General features: G+C 51.4%; 1 protein-coding gene across 6 annotated transcripts in view; it reads left to right on the top strand.

Moving 5' to 3' along the window:
- NAV2 (neuron navigator 2) overlaps positions 1-18,247 on the top strand; it is a 708,473-nt gene that overhangs the window by 678,463 nt on the left and 11,763 nt on the right. For 5 of the 6 annotated variants that reach the window (XM_081798468.1, XM_081798466.1, XM_081798467.1 and 2 more), the window contains 10 exons: positions 2,652-2,805; positions 4,040-4,202; positions 4,933-5,033; positions 7,153-7,248; positions 9,045-9,213; positions 12,151-12,386; positions 14,679-14,833; positions 15,050-15,121; positions 16,666-16,862; positions 17,758-17,876. In XM_081798468.1, the coding sequence (XP_081654594.1) occupies positions 2,652-2,805; positions 4,040-4,202; positions 4,933-5,033; positions 7,153-7,248; positions 9,045-9,213; positions 12,151-12,386; positions 14,679-14,833; positions 15,050-15,121; positions 16,666-16,862; positions 17,758-17,876 (1,462 nt within the window). Of the gene's footprint in view, positions 1-2,651; positions 2,806-4,039; positions 4,203-4,932; positions 5,034-7,152; positions 7,249-9,044; positions 9,214-12,150; positions 12,387-14,678; positions 14,834-15,049; positions 15,122-16,665; positions 16,863-17,757; positions 17,877-18,247 lie in introns of those variants that run through there. The other variant, XR_014138638.1, reaches the window with a different exon arrangement.

Genomic DNA, 18,247 nt, shown 5'->3' with positions numbered 1-18,247 from the left:
AATTGTAATACATCTCCACGATGGAGTAAATTAAATAATATACATCAGATACCTGGCACAGTTGTTCATGTATTCAGTAAGCATTTGCTGAGCACCTATTACGTATCGGCCAGTGTGATTAGACACCGGAAGTGATGCCGAGAACCCTGGTCCTGGAACAGCCAGCAGCCATGCAGGGGGTACCCTGTTAAGCGCAACCAAATTATCAGACCTAACAGAAGGCTAGTGTAGAAGGAACCAAGGGAAAAGGTGCTGCCTTGGGCACTAGGGTTAGAGACTAAAACTTAGCTGGGACTGTTGCAGAAGAACTTAATTTTGGGGCACCTGGCTGGCTCAGTCGGTGGATTCTGCCAGACTCTTGATCTCAGAGTTCTGAGTTAGAGCCCATATTGGGTGGAGAGATTGCTAGAAAATTAAATCTTAAAGAATTTAATTTTCAACGTCATCTCTGTTGAGTAGGATATTCCTCCCATGTCATCTTGCAGTTGTGTGTTTCTGAGAACTGGGCTATTTGGGGGGAGCACAGTACTCTTGGTGCACTTATTCTCAACACAAGCCTTATCTTAGTTTGCTTCTCTTTGTAAAGTCACTGGCCAGGTTTTGCGAAGTAGCCCATGTAATATATCCCACAAAGCAGGTGCTGAAGAAGTCTTGTCTCTCTTGCTGTGAAAGCTTTCTAGGGGGAAGGTACAGACCCTGTGAAGGAGACTGGGGCAAGACGCCTGCCGCAGAGGGCCAGACACACCAGACTGATGGTGTGAATCGAAGCCAACAATTCCTTGCAGTGAACTGGAGCCTCCGAGGTCCATGCAGGGCGCGGTTTAGCAAAGACTGGGAGTGTCACGATGGAATTTGGTTCAGACTTTACACTCCATTTAAACCAGGAAACCATACTCCTCTCTGAAGAAGAAGCCAGTGTTTGCGAGCTCCCTCTGCAAACCTTGGCAAACCAGAAAAGGCATGACCATATAGTTAAACCTTACAAACCTTAGGCTAGTCAAAGCACAGGGGTGGGGGGGTGGGGAGAAGAGGATCTGAAGTCTACACTTGATCTTAGGCAAAAGGCCAAGAAGCGATAGGAGGATCTGAAGTCTAAAGATATTTTCTAGCCTCTTATCCCAGATCTTTTAGCCTCAGTTTCTCACAGGCATAGGGTGGGAATAATCATAACATTTTTAGGAGTTTGTTAGAGGTTTTAGAAGATTTTGAAGCCAAGAAACTTCCTTGGCTGCTAACCACTTTTAAAAATCAGAGGTAGTTTTCCTCTCTTTGCATCTCTCAAATGAAAACCATTCAGGTGCAGGTCGAGAAAATAACAACAGAAAAGATTTGGCCATTCAGGTGTTAAACTTTTCTTCTAGTCTTTTCTGCCCCCAAAATACAATTACATCTCTTTTAACAATTATAAATGGTTTCCCTCTGGCAATGAACATTTCCACACCCTCAACCAGTTTTACAGGTCAGGCTTTTTTTGGCCTCAAATCCAGGACTTGGTCTTGGAGAGTGGGCTACACGATTATTTCTGCAGAGACCACATGTTCACCATGTCTTTCGGAGATAATCAACCTCAGCTTTGTAACTTTATGAACGTGGGTTTTTTTTTTTTCTTTTCTTTTTTTTTCTATCTTCAGTCCAAGAAATGTGAAAGCTACTCATTCTGGATCACCCCTAACCCTGGATCCAATGATCTTTGAAATCAACAGACCTTTTTTTTTTTTTTAATTTTTTTTTTTTTTTTTTTTTTTAGAGAGCCCTCTTTTCTAACATGGCGATTCATCATGACTTTTCTGATCTTCCATTTAATGCTGCCTTGTCAGGTATCTGAACAGCAAACCTAACTAATCACAGAAGGAACCCAGCCTAGATGGACCACCGCTTAAGACAGAGGGACTCCACGGGGCCCTGGGGTCCCCCGATCTGGCATGCAGCTGGAAAGACATCAAGCCCCACACAACTGTTCAGTTTTCACATAAAACTGGGACTTTTGTGTCATATCCTCCTGTCTGCTTTCTGATGATCTGAGATGCTTCTCTTCCTTGCCATGAGCTTATTTAAGCAATCTGGGCAAGTGGGGGGAAGGAAAGAATGTTGCTCTCTTAAGACACTTTTAAAAGATTGAGTTTTAGAATGTAACCCAAAATAGACTAACTCCTTCCACGAGAATCTTTTGGTTACTTTCACTTTGGGGCAAATAAAAATCACCCCTCAGCTATTTGACCTTAGAGTGTCTAATCTTTAAAACAGACAGTTGACCCTCCTTCTCCGAGTGGGTTTAGATCTCAAGGGCCATGCAGTGTCATTACAGGGGCCCAACTGTGTACACATTGGGATGGGGGGATTGGTTTCAAACCCCGAAGGTTACTACTCCCTTTTGCCGACTCCTGTTTATCCCAGATTATTGGAATTTTGCTGAAGGCACACCAAAGCCATTCTGATCGCCTGAGCTCTGCAAAGAAAGAGCATAGAGAAGCAATATGGTCTGTGAATTTCAGGAGCTTTGGTGTTACCGCCTCCGGGAAGCCCCGGCCGGCTGGTTAGACGGGGTGACTGCCGAACAAACCTGCTGGTGGACATGGGCCGGTGGTCAGTGGAGGACTGAAGGGAGATGATCTCAGAGCTGCTCTCATCAGTTAATACCTCTCCTTCCCTAGCATTTCAGAGTGCATTGATAGTGAAGCCGAGACGGTCATGCAGCTCCGAAATGAGCTGCGAGACAAGGAGATGAAGCTGACAGACATCCGCCTAGAAGCCCTCAGCTCCGCACACCAGCTTGACCAGCTCCGGGAGGCCATGAACAGGATGCAGGTGAGCCCCGGAGCACGGGCCGAGCCCCAGGCTGTCCGGGAAGGAGCACTGCTGTCCGCCACGCCCCCGGGTCCACAGAAAGTGTCAGCCCTCTGCTTTGCGAGCCTCTTTCTCTCCTCCACTCTTTTTTGCTCTTTCTTTTCCAGAGGAGTAAGGCTCCTTCTCTTCTCATGCCCTCCCAGATATTGCTCAGAGACGAATCTTTTCAAAGCCTAGGCAGAACCGTGCCTCCCCCCTTGGTGTGACTTCCAGTGGCTCCGCGTACCATGGTTCCCACCCCCCCACCCTGCCGAGGGCTTCTGTGGGATCCTTTGTACTCGGAATCTGCCACCCACCCACTTGCAGTTCCACTTCCCAGAATCATCAGCCAGAGGGAGCCCCTGACCGCTCCCTTTGCCGGCGCCAGGAATTTCTGTGTCATAGTCCTTGTGTTCCCTCTGCGGGGAGAGCCTTCTGCACAGCCGAACTGGATCCTTCCCTCAAGGATTAGCCTCCCCCTCTACAAAGCTTCTCCAGGTCCTGCATCTGTAAGAGTTAGTGCCCTCATCTGAATTCCTCTAGAGGTATTCTCACCTACCACCCTGGACTAGAAGGCGTTTGGGTCTTCTGGCTGTTCTTTTTTGGGCATCCCTTTTTCTGGATGCAGCCCCGATGCTGTGCACATGGTAGGTTTTTCCCTGTAGAAGTGTAGAGATGAAAGAGCCCTGTGGGCTCTGCCAAATGGGCCCTCACTGGAGAACCAGCATTTCCCAAAGGAGGTTCCATAGAGTGCTTGTTCCGTGAGAGGCTCTGAAAGGAGAGCTCCAGGCTCAGCTGTGTGTAGGACTGCTGCACACTCTGCACCCCCTCTCGGGTCCACCGTGCAGAGGAGCTCCTAAAGGCTCTAAGCCCTACGGGAAAGAAACCTGTCAAGCCCAGAGTCTCGCGAACCTCTCGGATGGTAAGACTCTTTCTCAGTTAAGACTCAGGCAACAGGCTCTGGGAAGCATTTCTGAGGTCTTCAAAGGCCATCTCTCCACAAGGAGAGGACTGAAGGGAGATGCCCCGCCAGACAGGGTCTTGTGTGCGCGCAAGAACAGCCAGCGCGGCCGGACCTTGCCGATGGTGTGGCTGGCCGGGCCTCGGCTTGGTTTCCCGCCTGATCCCTGCACGGGACTATCCCGTCCCTCCTCCAGAAGATGCTTGTTCGTGTTCCATCCACCTGGTAAGCGAGCCTCTCCCTTACTCTTTGCAGAGTGAAATAGAGAAGCTGAAAGCTGAGAACGACCGGCTGAAGTCCGAGTCTCAAGGCAGTGGCTGCAGCCGGGCGCCCTCCCAGGTGTCCCTCTCGGCCTCCCCTAGGCAGTCCATGGGCCTCTCCCAGCACAGCCTGAACCTCACGGAGTCAACCAGCCTGGGTGAGTGGCATCCCGGGGCTGCGGGCAGGCCAGGGCCTGCAGCCGGCACTCCACTCTCCGCGCAGGAGTCCCAAGAGAAGCAGATGAAAAGATCAAATGGCGAGGCAACAGGCGTGCGTGCACTTGGGGTGTGTGTGTGTGTCTGGGTGTGCGTCTGCTACCGACATGAGCTCAGCCATTAGACTGCTGTCATGCTTTGCTCCAGTGCCCCCAGTTCTCCAGGCCATTAGCTTGGATCCTCTTGTCCACCATGCTGAGTTCTGTTTGATCCATTTTAAGAGGCTGACCTACAGCCGAATGCTGCATAGAAACCCCATAGTAGCAGGTCCCCGTTGGGGCAATGGCTTGGTCTGTGGTCTTCCTGCCTTCAGGATGGATTCCTGGCCAGCACCATCATGAGCGAACATGACGTAGGTTTTCTTTGTAAGCATATTGAGGCTGACGCTTTGATTTCTTACCCATGACGCTGCGTTGCTATCGTTTTGGTTGAGCCTCTGCCTCGCACTTCCATTTGGCCAAGTGCATCGTCAGCCTGCTGGTTCTTTGGTTGGTCCACCATTGGTTTCTGTGGTTGCATTCTCCATTCTGCCCTCTCCCCTTCCCCCACCCCACTTCCCTGCACCCCGACACCTGGTTTGTCCCGCTGCCGTGCCAACAAGCAGCGGGGGTGTCGGGAAGCTGGCTTTGCTGTCCCCATGTGCCTAAGGCTGTTGATGTTTTCCATTCGCAGACATGTTGCTGGATGACACTGGTGAATGCTCGGCTCGGAAGGAAGGAGGCAGGCATGTTAAGATAGTTGTCAGCTTTCAGGAGGAAATGAAGTGGAAGGAGGTTAGTCGGATCCCTTTCCCTGCTCTGCTTGTCCCTACCTAGTGTAGAGATGGCATCGTCAGAGCGTATCACCTCAGCACCAAAGGTGATTCGGAGGTACTAACACTTTCCTTAACTAACCACGATCCCCAGCAGCATTTTGACACGATTAAAGTAAGCAAACGGCCCTTCCCTCCTCCCTCTCGCGTTTGGAAAGATAAAAGATACTCCCGTGTCGCCCTTGCACAGACCTAACTAAACACTAACATCGGTCAGAAACGGCTTTTCTGAATTTGATGTGTTCCGAAAGCCCTTCAGGGGCAGCTAAGCACAGTTAGCGCAGAAGGCACAGAAGCAAGCTGACCAAATGCAGCTGACCAAGAGCACCAGTCTTGTCCAGTGTTCAGAGACCGCGGACAAGGTGGGACACCGACGGGGCCGAGCCACACAGGTGGCTGACGTGAAGCTGGTGGGCGTCCCGACTCCCCAAGACTGAGGAATCTTGAGTTTTCTGAGTGGTTCCTGTTCTCTTCCAGAGCCTGAGGAGGCCACACCCACACTAGGGACTATTTTGGGGGTAGGGGATGGGGGTTGACAGAGTTGATTTTTAGCCGTTGATTGAATCCACATGATGCTCTAACGACCATCTCTCAAATAAGCAGAGGAAGATTTCACGAGGGGTTATTTCAAGTCCTTCTTCAGCTCTTTGTTTGTTGTTTCTCAGCATCCTTGCCGACATGCTGTTTGTCGCCTAGGAGTGCCAGGGAACCCTGCAGTGCCCACCACAGCAGAGCTGTCTGCAGCCAGACTCTCTTTGCCAGAGGATTCCACTGTGTGGCTGGCTCTCTAGTCTTGTTGAAGGTGGGGAGGCCCAGATTTTGGAGCTGCCAGTGATTATCTCCTCATCTAACCTAAAAATATGTGTCTTTTACATATAAAAAGAAATATAAAGAAGTCTATCTTCAGAGCTTAAGTAGTGGCATGATAGGACTATCAGGGAAAATTCATTCTTAGAACATTCTTACAGAAAATTCAGGTGATATCTGGGGATGTGCATTAACCCAATGATCCTCAACAGGAGCAGGTAGATTCTACATTTTACAGAAGTTTGAGTCCCTTTTAAAAACTCTGTTGTTCTGGATCACTATGGCATCCAGATGAAGCTGGTCAACCAGACGTTGTTACCTCCATTTTACAACTGAAACCTAGCGCCAAGCATCATTTACTTGAGGTTATAAGGCAACTGGTGAGGCCAGATCTTCTCACCATAAAACTGGTGCTCTTTTCTCTGCTGATTTTGCTTAACTGCCACATACACCCCCACTGCCTGCTGCCACTCTCCTAATTCTGTATTCTTCTGAGCATGTCAGAGCTAAGATTTTAAAATGCGACCAAATGGAATATTCTATTAATTTTTCTTTAATCATTGTGATTAGTTAACCCCCCCTGTGCAGAGAGCCCTGTGGGTGAAATTCAAAAGCAGTAGAAAAAGTATTTTTTTGTGAACTTCGCAGAGTTTTACTTGTTTTCTGATTTGAGTATGTTTTAACTTTTAATTAGCAGAAAAGCAATAAACATTATTTAAAAAAGAAAATAATTGAGCATATTCTATTCTGAAGGAGTTTAAGATCTAGCAAGGAGATAAACTTGATATACAAATAAGACATAAATACCTAAAAATAAACAAGTACAGAATATGATAATATATCAGTTATGTACAGAACCGGTGAAGCAATGTGAGCTCTGCGCCTGGTGGGTTAATCATTGAAGGCTTCCTGGAAGAGGTGAGTTTGCAAGCAAGGTTTGGAAAGGGAGAGATGGCAGACAGGAGAGGGGAGAGCATTCCAGGCAAGGGATGTGATCTCTGCACTGTACAAGGCACACCTGTAGTAGAAGGTTCTAGATTCCAGAGAGGAGATCCTCTCTTCCTGACCCATGGACTACTGTTTTTGCAAGAGAGCAGGGAAAGTTTTTAAGACTATTGTATTCCATCTACGTTGTATTTGGTGTTAATAACAAATAGGACTTTTATTCCCCCTCTCAAACCATTGGTGGAGTCCTAAGGCAATCTGAGTCCTTGCTAAACTGTGTCGGAAAAGATCCGCCTGTTTTTCACCTGTGTACATTTCCTTACCCTTAGGATTCCAGACCACACCTCTTTCTTATTGGCTGCATTGGAGTTAGTGGCAAGACGAAGTGGGATGTGCTCGATGGGGTGGTTAGACGACTGTTCAAAGTAAGTGTCTTAAGAGGACGGCTACGGTAGTCTGCCTGAAGTGGGGGCCTGGGCTCTGGGAGGGAAGGGGCGGTTTGTGTCCTGAACGTGGCCACTGCTTGGGTCTGCCCCCACCCTTGTGTTGCTGGTACTTGTCTCTGGGCACTCCGGTAACAGGGGGATGGTGAGAACAGACTGGTGATTGACCAGCCTGTTCCTGGCTACCCTTGGCAGTGGTTGGCCAGCCAGTGAGAGTCATTTCCCTGGCCTCAAGCAGTTATTTGAGCCTCGCATGGTGAACTGCTAATATCCAAATTCTCTCTTCACCTTAGAATTGTGTTCTATTGAATATACTTTGAATGAGTGCCCTGTGGCCAGGGCTAAGACCTCAAATTTCCATTCTTCATTTCTGGGGGATTTGATCTGACTTGCCCAGCATCCTGGCCAACACTTCAGAGTCTATGATTTGTGCTTCACGTGACATTAACATCTGATCAATGTCCAGAGTCAAAGATGTTGGCATAGTTACTTTCGTATATGTTCTAGTCACATCACTGGAGTGAGTGTGGATGTTTGTCACGGGAGAAATAACTCATGAGTACTGAGGAGAACCTGCAAGCACAAGGTGGTTTGGAAGAAGCTTTTTGTACCTTTTTTTTCCTACTGTCCTGAAGGGAATCAGCAATCATAAGCGTTCATTAATCATATCCCCTAAGCATTATTGGTAGCCTGCATTTTTGGTGCCAGAGACCATGCTAACATTACCCCAATTTATTTCCAGGCCTGTGAGGAAGGTCCTATTATTTTCCCACTTAAAGAGGAGGAAAGCAAGGGTCAGCTCACTTGCCCAAGATCATGGAGCTAGAACACAACCACGTTGGTCTAGTTGAGTTGGTCTGACTTTAAAACCTGACTTACCCAGTCCACTCTAGTCTCTTTCTAGCATCTAGATTCAGGTGGCTTCACCCACAGGAAGCCCTGTGTTCTGTTCTCTGGCCAAAGATCTTCCCCATCTTGGCAGGCTGTGGAAATGTAACTGGCCAAGGGATGTGAATGGCTGAGGGCAGACAAATCCTGCTTCCTAGAGCCAAAACCTGAACTCTGCTGATGGGCAGTTTAATCTTAGATTAAAAAGACAACAGTTTGGGCTGAAAAGAGCCTGTGGGGCGTCACGTGTGAGGAAGTGAGACTATTAAAGGTAGAGAGGCCTGTTCTCGATATTCCACGTCAGTCATCGTCCAGCTACCTCCTCGTCCACAGACCTTCGGTGCAGGTTCACTGACCTAAAACCTTTTGGTCACTCACCTCAGAAGGCATACTTTCCAAATTAAACACAGTTTTTCCTGTTTAAAGACCAAAAGCTGCTTTTTTCTTGCAGCCCTGGGATTTGCTCCTTTTATCGTAAGTGTGGAGTTTGCTGTGAGCCAAGAGAAGGGGCTGGTGGGGAGATTTCTTGTCTGAATTACTTTCTCATGAATTTTCCAGCACTAGTCACAGGCCCTGGTGTCTTCAGGACTTCAGCTGAATTTAAGAAAAGCAGTCTAACTTTTCCTTGCCTGGTTCATCCAGACTAAACGTTCACGATTGTGTTAGGGCTCCCTCCACATCACTAACCAAATAAATCTGTACTTGAAGAGGCCTGTGATACTTGGTCATCATCCCCATAGAAAGCTCTTCCCCCTCCTTGTTCCACAGCTTGGTTTCAACCCAGGCATCAACTGAGAGAGAAGATGATCATAAATCACCCAAGGAAAACATGAGTCATGGGCAGATTTCTAGCCACATCTTTGACGGGGTCTTGATTTTATTCTTCCCAGGAATACATCATCCACGTCGACCCCGTGAGTCAGCTGGGGCTGAATTCAGATAGTGTTCTGGGCTACAGCATTGGGGAAATCAAGCGCAGCAACACCTCTGAGACCCCCGAGCTTCTTCCCTGTGGCTATCTGGTCGGCGAGAACACGACCATCTCTGTGACCGTCAAAGGTAATTTGGCCGACGGCGGAGGTCGGAGTTTTCAGGACTTGCAGTTTTTGTTTTGTGACTTGGCGTCAGAAACCATGGCCACAGTTTTGTTTGCACGTGTGTGTGGGTAGGTTTCTCTACCTCTGCAACCACAGTCCTTCTTACCTAAGCAAGTTCAATGGCCTTTAGCTTTTTCCACACCACCGGAAGCAAACAATTTTAGTTTATTGCTGAAGTTCTATAACAAAAGGTCCCATTAAGCCTTATGACTCTGAGGTGTTGGAATCTTAATAGCCCTGCTGAAACGGGGCTCCGCCGATACCCACGGGTTACTCTTGCCAGCCGGCCTTGGACGTGGTCCCGTTCTACAGGTGGGAGCTGCGATGTGCTCGAGGGCCACGCGTGCCCACGCACGGCGCTGCTGGCCCTTCCAGGTGCCTCATCCCCTAGGGATGCTAGGCCCCAGGCCGAAGTGTGTTCCAAGGAACACTAGGCCCACAAAGTATTCTTGTGGGGGGAGAATCCTGGCCAAATAAGTCTAGAAAACTGCCTCATTAGACCCATTTGTGTTCAGGGGACAGGAAGACAGGAGTGTATGGGTGCTGGGTGCACTAACTCCAGCCTCGGATACGCTGACTCCGGTCAGTAAGAAGGCTATTGAATCCAGTCTGACACAAATGTATTTGACTGCAAAAGCCCTTTTTTCCCTCTATTTTATGAACCTCCCGCCGCCAAAGAATAGATTAATAAACACTGTGCGAAGCTCACCCTTCAGGTTGTCCCATCTTACTTCCCTGTAACTCACAGCTTTTGACTGTAGTTTTAACAGGGCGCTTTTGGGGTTGTTTGATGCAAGCTTTGTTTCCTGGTTGGGAGGTTTTCCAGAAGCACCCCACCATTCCTTAGGAGCAGGAATCCACACCTTGCTCTTCCACTGACGGGCCTAACATTACCGCTCGAGCCTCACACACAGCCTATCTTACCAGCAAGCGCTATTGCACACACGTGGCCTCGGGTGCAAGTGACGGGAACCTACCCCAAACTAGCTTTAGCGGGAATGCTAAACGCGTGTCCTGCAGTGCGTTCATCTGCAGAACAGTCATTCCCAGGGGGTTTTAGGGCAAAAGACCAAAAGAGCAGCGTATATGTAGAAAAAGATGTTTTTGTGGGGTTTTTCCTCATTATTAAGTTTAGACGAGAGACCCTGCATTCCGCACTTCGCATCGAGTTTCAACCAGTGTAGGCTACACTGAGCTCAGTACCAGGAGAGTCTTAGGCCTGTACCCGAAAGATAAGTCCTTTAGAAACCTTCATCATGGTCATTCTGGAATAGTCTCCTGCATGTAGGGGCCATTCTCGGTTGGGGGGGATTAGAAACAAGCATATAAATGCATTTGTGGGGTCTGTTTGCAGTGAATAATTATGTAAAAGGAAGATACTGTTATAAAATAGAATAAATGGGGGTGCCTGGCTGGCTCAGTAGAGCATGTGACTTTGATCTCTCGCTTGTAAGTTCGAGCCCCACATTGAGGGTAGAGATTACTTAAAAATGAAATCTTAAAAAAAAGGAGACTAAATGCTCTTCAATATATTTTTTACCTACATACACTAGTTTTCTTAAGGTGAGTTTTAACAGAGTTACTTTAGGTTTTAGACAAGTAACCTTGGGTGGATCTTCTCTTGAGAATGATATCAAGAAAATAGTTTTTTTTTTTTTTTTAAAGATTTATTTATTCATTTATTCATGAGAGACAGAGAGAGAGAGAGAGAGAGAAAGGCAGAGGGAGAAGCAGGCTCCCCGCTCAGCAGGGAGCCCGACGTGGGACTCGATCCCAGGACCCCGGGATCATGACCTGAGCCGAAGGCAGATGCTTAACCATCTGAGCCACCCGGGCGCCCACAAGAAAATAGTTTTTAAAAAGCCAGCGACCCTGGGTGGCTCAGTAGGTTAAGCATCTGAGTCTTGATTTTGACTCAGCATGATCTCAGGGTCTCGGGGTTGAGCCTCACGTCAGGCTCCACCCTCAGTGGGGAGTCTGCTTCTCTCCCTCTGCCTTTCCCCTGCTCCTGCACACGCTCTCTTTCTCTCTCTCACTACAAATGAATAAATAAATCTTTAAAAATAAAATAAAAGTAGATAGCCAACGGCCCTGGGGCGCCTGGGTGGCTCAGTCAGTTAAGTGGCTGCCTTGAGCTCAGATCATGATCTTGGGATCCTGGGATCAAGCCCTGTGTCTTGCTCCCTGCTCAGCGGGGAGTTTGCTTCTCTCTCTGCTCCTCCCCTCTGCTCATGCTTTCTCTCTTGCTCTCGCGCTCTCAAATAAATAAAATCTTAAAAAAAAAAAAAAAAAACCAACAGCCCTGATGGGTGGAGCTGTCCCACGTAGGAAAGAGGAAAGATACGTTTCCTCTTGACATTGTTGAGGCTCAGAGGTCTGGGTGGGTAGCATCTCAGCTTTCGCCTACCAGTCATCACATACCTGAATCAAATGGCATTTCTTTGCTTTCAGGATGAAAGCGTGGCCACCTCTGTGGCATATCTGAGTGTGGGCAGCGGTGGCACAGGGCACAAGAGACAACAGGGTGACAGGCAACCCCAGGGTCTTGGCAGACACGGGAGACTCAGGTTTGGGCTGGGCAGACACCAGCAGCACGGCAAATCCAGACAGACAAGCAGAGCCCAGAGTCTTAAGAACTCTGCAGAGGACAGACAGGGCCCTCGGGCCCGGGTGTTAGAGTGGAGTCTGAGTCTGGGCGAGCCGGCTGAGCCAGATGCTAGACCACACCGTGCTCGTGAGCAGGCTGCAGTAGCTGCCTGCGCTCAGCCTCCCATGTACCCGGGTGGGCAGCCGTCTCAGATGAGTGGCCGCTGTGGAAAGAGCCAGGCAGACCCAGGTGGCAGCGCAGAGCTACCCATTCCACAGGGCTTCAGACCCTTCCTGTCCCTCTCCAACACAGGGCTCGCGGAGAACAGCCTGGACTCCCTGGTGTTCGAGTCCCTGATCCCCAAGCCCATCCTGCAGCGCTACGTTTCCCTGCTGGTGGAGCACCGGCGGATCATCCTCTCCGGCCCCAGTGGCACGGGGAAAACCTACTTGGCCAACCGGCTGTCCGAGTACTTGGTGCTGCGGGAGGGACGGGAGCTGACGGATGGTGTCATCGCCACCTTCAACGTGGACCACAAGTCCAGCAAGGTGAGGAGGTCATTTGGAGGCTGCCACCCAGCCAGGGGTGCTATGTGGCCCTTTCAGAACTGTTGAGGCCACCACCGCCCTAATGGGAAAGCAGTGTCGCCCGGGTGTTCTCCCTTGGGCTTGTGAAAGCCTGGTGGCGGAAGTCAGGATGGGGTAGCAGAAGGGAAGGCTTGAACCCAAAACTTCCAGTGAGGAGTGCCATCTGTTAGGCGAGCTGGTTCATTTCTCACTTGCCCGCTCTGAGCTGGCTGTGATGCTCAGTGCTAGAAGTCCTTTAGGATCACCCCAGAAGCATCCATTTTAGTTTACCAAGAATTTGTCGTGTGCCTACTTGCTGCTCTTTTTCTCCCAAATCAAACGTCCTCTTGAGGAACAGTGCTGACACTCATAATATCAGCTCACATCACAGACTGCTTGCCCATGACCAGCAAACTGGCCACCTCACGATAGTACCCTCAAGAGAGAGGTCGTGGCTACTCTCCTGTCACAGAGAAGGGACCTGAGGCTCGAGGCAGGTGGCCATGTGCCTAGGAGCCCTTAGATGGCACAGAGCAGTGGACTAGGGCTTAAGTCAGTGTCTTGGACTCCAGAGCCAGCAAACAGGCTCAGTCCTGCTTCATGGGGACTGATGGAGACGTCTGGACCTGGTCCCGGGCGAAGATCGTGAAGTGGTTTCTCAGACCTGTTCACTGTTCACGCAGTGGGAGGTGATGGGTGATTCGCTCGGGCTGGCCCTGAGCAAGGGGACTGGTGAGTCAGAAGCGATTGGGAAATGACTCTTCTGCCTTATGAATCACCTGGCATGCTCAAAGATAGAGATTCCTGGATCTCATTCCCAGATGACGGCTTTCAGTAAGTTTGGCAGGCCAGAATCTGCGCCATTCAGTTAGCTGGGTGATTTTGATGTTGGGCTAGAACTAGAGAGAAGTTGTCAGGGTGCTGGTACCCAGAGTCTCTGTGTGTGAGCCTACTAAGGGAAGGCACCCTCTTCCAGGACCAGTGAGAGAAGGACCCTAGGCATGTGGCTGGGGATCGAGCCCAGGCTAGATTTCATCCCCCTCTCACGTTCCCCTTGACCAGCACCCTCTGCAGTGTATAGCTCACCAACCATACCCCACGAGCCTCAGCAGGGGAAGGAAGGCTCTGGAAACTCTGTCCTTCTCAGGTGCCTGAGACCACGAACCCCTGGTGGAAAGGGGCTAAAGGAAAAAGAAATTACTAGTAACTTAAAAATGGGGCTTTTTCTGATGTTAGCAAGCCACACTTTGACTCAAAAGGGAGGCCCTTTGTAGGAGGTGGAGGGAGCATCACCCTGTGAGCTCTCAGGCTAGCGCGTAGGACCGTCTGATGTGATAAAGAGCCCGCACTGCGGCAGGCCCCGAGTCTGGAGCCAGGCACCTGATTTTGATGTGCCCTAGCCTCCTCATTGGTAAAACGGAGATAATCCCAGTGCCCACCCAAGAAGGTTCCCATAGGGCTACAGAGATTGTGTGTGTGAGGCTCTAAGTCCCTGACCACTGTTGCTATGATGGTAACACCAGCAGGCAGGCATTGTGGTCCCTGGCCGGTCCTCCGCTCACCGTTTCGGCCTTTCCTCTTTGGCACCATTATCCCTCGTCTTCTGACACACATCCCTCACCCCAGCCGGGCTGGGCTGCATCCTAGTTCCAACACAAGCCAATCCCCGACCTCTTCTCCACAGTTCAGTCCAGACCTTCCAGGGCCCCCTCTGCATGTTGACCCCTCTGCCCTGCACCGTTGGCTGGTTGTGATGGCACTGATGAGCGGTGCGAGCCTGTGCAGGGGTGGGGGGCGGGGGGCGGTCCTTTGCTGTGTCGATCCATCGAGGGCTTCTGTGTAAGTGGCTCTCATGCAGGTGCTGCGGAAGTACAGAGGTGTATAAGGCACCCGCCCTTGGGAGCTTACTGCAAGGTGGGCATAATAAGCAATATCAAGAAAAATGACAGCACTTGTAGACAAGTGATTAGAACAGGGATGCAGAACGATGCCTCAGCACCCCACAGTGCCGTGCTCCTGCCCCAGGCAGGTTTTCTATTACCTAGTGCCTTCCAAGAAGCAGGACCCAGGCCTTCCTCACCCCCTGCCCACCCCACATCTCCTGACCCCCCCCCGGATGATGTTGTGTAGCAGATGGGCACTCAATACAGGTTCACCACATGGCCTACTGAAAGACCTTTCCGCCTGTGTTGACCTGGGCAAAGTGAAGGCTCTGAGCATGTGCATCTTTATTGGGGTGCATTCACCCACTTATTCTTCCCCCGGCCTCCCCAGGAATTGCGCCAGTACCTGTCCAACCTTGCTGACCAGTGCACCAGCGAGAACAACGCTGTGGACATGCCCCTCGTCATCATCCTCGACAACCTGCATCACGTCAGCTCCCTGGGCGAGATCTTCAATGGGCTGCTCAACTGCAAGGACCATAAATGGTAAAGGGCAGCTCCCGACCCCGTGGCCCCCAGAGGACGGTGGCCACGGGATGTGTGCTGCACGGGCACGGTGCCCACACAGCCCGGGCTCCGCGTGGGGGGCGGGGGAGGCAAGCAGCCATCTGCCTGCACCTGCCGGTGCCACGGGCTTCCGTGAGCACCTTCCCTGGCTTGCCTTTGACTCACAGGGCCTTCTTTTCCTTCCTGTCCCCACAGCCCTTACATAATCGGCACAATGAACCAGGCTACCTCATCTACTCCCAATCTGCAGCTTCATCACAACTTCAGGTAAGGCACGGCTGTTCGGGCGCCCATGTTGGCCGTCGTGCTGAGCGTTTGCCCCGGCGTAACTCATTTCACTCCCACGACAGCCTCAAGGAGTTAGCTAGCTTTATCTTGCAACTGGGGACGGGGAGGCTGAGAGAATTGATTCACGCGGGGTCACCTGGCCGGTCGGTGGCAGAGCTGAGACAGAAGCCCAGGTCTCCCTGAGTCTCCGCCCGGGGGTAGCCGTGTCAAGGCTGCGGCTCTGGGCTTGCCCACCCCCCTCACGTCCCCGGTGATGCATCTCTCCGCCCCAAGTGATGATCATGAGCAGTGCAAGCTCTTGCTTATGAGTGTCCCCTCAGAGCTGTGGGCCTTTGCGCTCCAGCTGCTGGGAGTCCCTCTGCCCTGGCCCTGCACTGGGGTGCGGTCACTGCTGGGATGTGGGAGGGACTGTCCAGCTCAGTCGTGCAAGGTCCCGTTGCTGCTGGCCTTGCCATGGCTGGATGCCCTCTGCCCTGCGCCACCTCCCAGGTGACTGCAACCCCCCCCCCACCGCCCCCCAGGCCCTGGGATGCGGCTGAGAAGCCACTCTGGGGTAGGTCCCTGGCGCTCTTCCACTGGCCATCTGCAGACATCTCTGAGGGAAATCTATTGAGAGCAGACCCGAACTGTGATCATCAGAAATGGCGACTCCCCCAGGCCCGAGATCATGGCCGCCTCTGCATCCAGGCTGTCCTGTCTCGTCCGTGCTTTCTCCTCCTGCCCCCCACCCCCCCATGGCTCCCAGCACACCGTCACTGCAACCACGGCGCCTGCCCGCAGCTCGGCTCCCTGAAGGCCGTCTGCTGTGCCAGTGGCAGCTGAGTGAGCGTTCTAGAATTCAGATCTGACCAGAAAACCCTCATGCTTAAACTCCTTCAGGGCCTCCCCATGGCCTCCAAAATGGAATCAGACTCTGTAGGTTGGCAGGTCCGAACACTGAATTACACTGGTCACACTGAATCTCTGGCAGGTTCCCCGACCACCGCATGCGCCTTTGCAGATGGGGCAGCCTGGTCTCCACCCTGACCCCAGCCCCCTCCTGGTCTCAGACATCCCGTCCTCTGGGAGGCTTCTCTGATTCCCTGGGGTTTGTCACATCTCATTCCTCTGTTTGCTTATCTACTTCCTCCACTAGACCGTGTGCTTCTGGGGAACGGGGCCTGCGTCTTAGTCTTCGTTACAGCTCCAGAGGCCAGCCACAGCCTGACTTCCAGCACAAGAGGCAGCAGGCCCAGTGGTTAGAGCTCAGACTCTGGAGCTGGACCATCCTCGTCCTGATCTTAGCCCTTCTATATTAAAGAGCTGTTTGGTCTTGGATAAGTTGTACAACCTGTCTGTGCCTCAGCATTCCCATCTGTGAAATGGGGATGGCTGTCGTAGCTCTGTCACAGGGCCGCCACGACGAATTGGGTGCACTACAGGGCCTGTCCTAGTAACTCCAGGTCTAATGAGCTTTGACTGGGGAGGCTGGCATCGTTTTCATCAGTCGTCATCACTGAAAAGTATTGCTGACTCTCCTCCAGGTGGGTGCTTTGTGCCAACCACACGGAGCCCGTGAAGGGCTTTCTCGGCCGGTTCCTGAGGCGGAAGCTCATGGAAACAGAGATCAGTGGGCGAGTGCGGAATGTGGAGCTGGTAAAAATCATCGACTGGATTCCCAAGGTCTGGCATCACCTCAACCGCTTCCTGGAGGCTCACAGCTCCTCAGACGTCACCATAGGTAGGTGGGAGGCCAGGCAGGGGACAGGCACTGCTCCTGGAGTTCTGGCCGCCTCAGACGCATGTCCTCGGGGCCCTGGCCAGGACAGCACCTGGCAGGCACAAGTCAGCTGGATGCTGCACTGTCCACACGGGTGAGAAGGGGACAGAGGGACCATCACAGCCCAGGGCAGACCCCCGGACTGCCAGTCATCTGCATCCGGTGCTGTGTCCCTGTCCTCATCTTTGCACAGCGGACCAGGGCTGATTAGCTGCAGAGCGAGGCATCCAGCCCAGGCTGATGCAAAAACTGCCGGCTCTGTGAAGAGCCCCCAGCGCAGGGCTCCCCTAAGCACAAGCCATCCGGCCACATTGGCTCCGCTTTAAAAATAAAATGCTATCAACATTCCCAAAGCTTAGGGTTCAGAGAAAAAAAGACCGCTGATCATCCCACCATCTTAACAGAATGTTAATTTGAACTTCTGATTTCTGTCCTTGTCCAGACATGTAGGTTTGTGTAGTCGCAAATATAGCGTGCACACAGGATGCTCATTTTTTTTATTTCACATTGTCCCCTGAGCATCTGTGTTGCTGCTCCATTTTCACAGTCCTTCCCAAAGGCTGCAGAGTAATCAAAGTGGCTCTACCTTCGTTTGCGTAACCATTTCTCTTCTCGGACACTGAGTGCACTTCTGTTTCCAGCGGTCAGGGTTCATCCTACTGCAGTGAACATCTCTCTCCATAAAGCCTCTCCTCTCTTTTGGGTGATTTCCTGGGAGGGGAGAGAGATCCCAGGGAAGCGGTACTTCTGCTGTCATTCAGAAAATCACAGGGTCCCTCCTGTGGGGTTTGTTCAGACCGTGGCTTCTCTTAACCCCCCAGTTTTAGCTCTGATGGACTTTCCCTGTGGTCCCCAGGCCCCCGGCTCTTCCTGTCATGCCCCATCGATGTGGATGGCTCCAGGGTGTGGTTCACCGACTTGTGGAACTACTCGATTATCCCCTATCTCCTGGAAGCCGTCAGAGAAGGACTCCAGGTGAGGAGCGTGCTTGCCACAGGCCTCCTCAGAATTGGGGGCGGGACGGGGGAACTGTTCTGGTGACCCGATGAGTTGTCTGTATCTCCTCCTTTAGACGTCTGACTGACATGGGGTGACAGCCCCTCACGGGGGAGGCCATCAGTCTGGCACAGAGTAGGACGACTTAGCTGCATATCTTGGCTCCGCCACTGTTCATGTGTGACCCCAGGCAAGTTGTTCAGCCTCTCTGTGCCCTAGTGCCCTGACTGATAGAAGAGGAGAATGACCATCCTCTACCACAAGCAGTTACTGCGAGGGTTAAATGCAGTCATGACCATAAAGCGCCCAGCACAGTGAGCACACAAGAAATGGAAGTGTGCAGTTTGCGA

The sequence above is a fragment of the Leptonychotes weddellii genome, chromosome 11 (assembly GCF_054177405.1).
Source record: "Leptonychotes weddellii isolate Sample4059 chromosome 11, ASM5417740v2, whole genome shotgun sequence".
In the NCBI taxonomy this organism is placed as follows: Eukaryota; Metazoa; Chordata; class Mammalia; order Carnivora; family Phocidae; genus Leptonychotes; species Leptonychotes weddellii.
The sequence above is the reverse complement of the archived record's forward strand: the minus strand, read 5'-3'. Positions and strand labels throughout refer to the sequence as shown.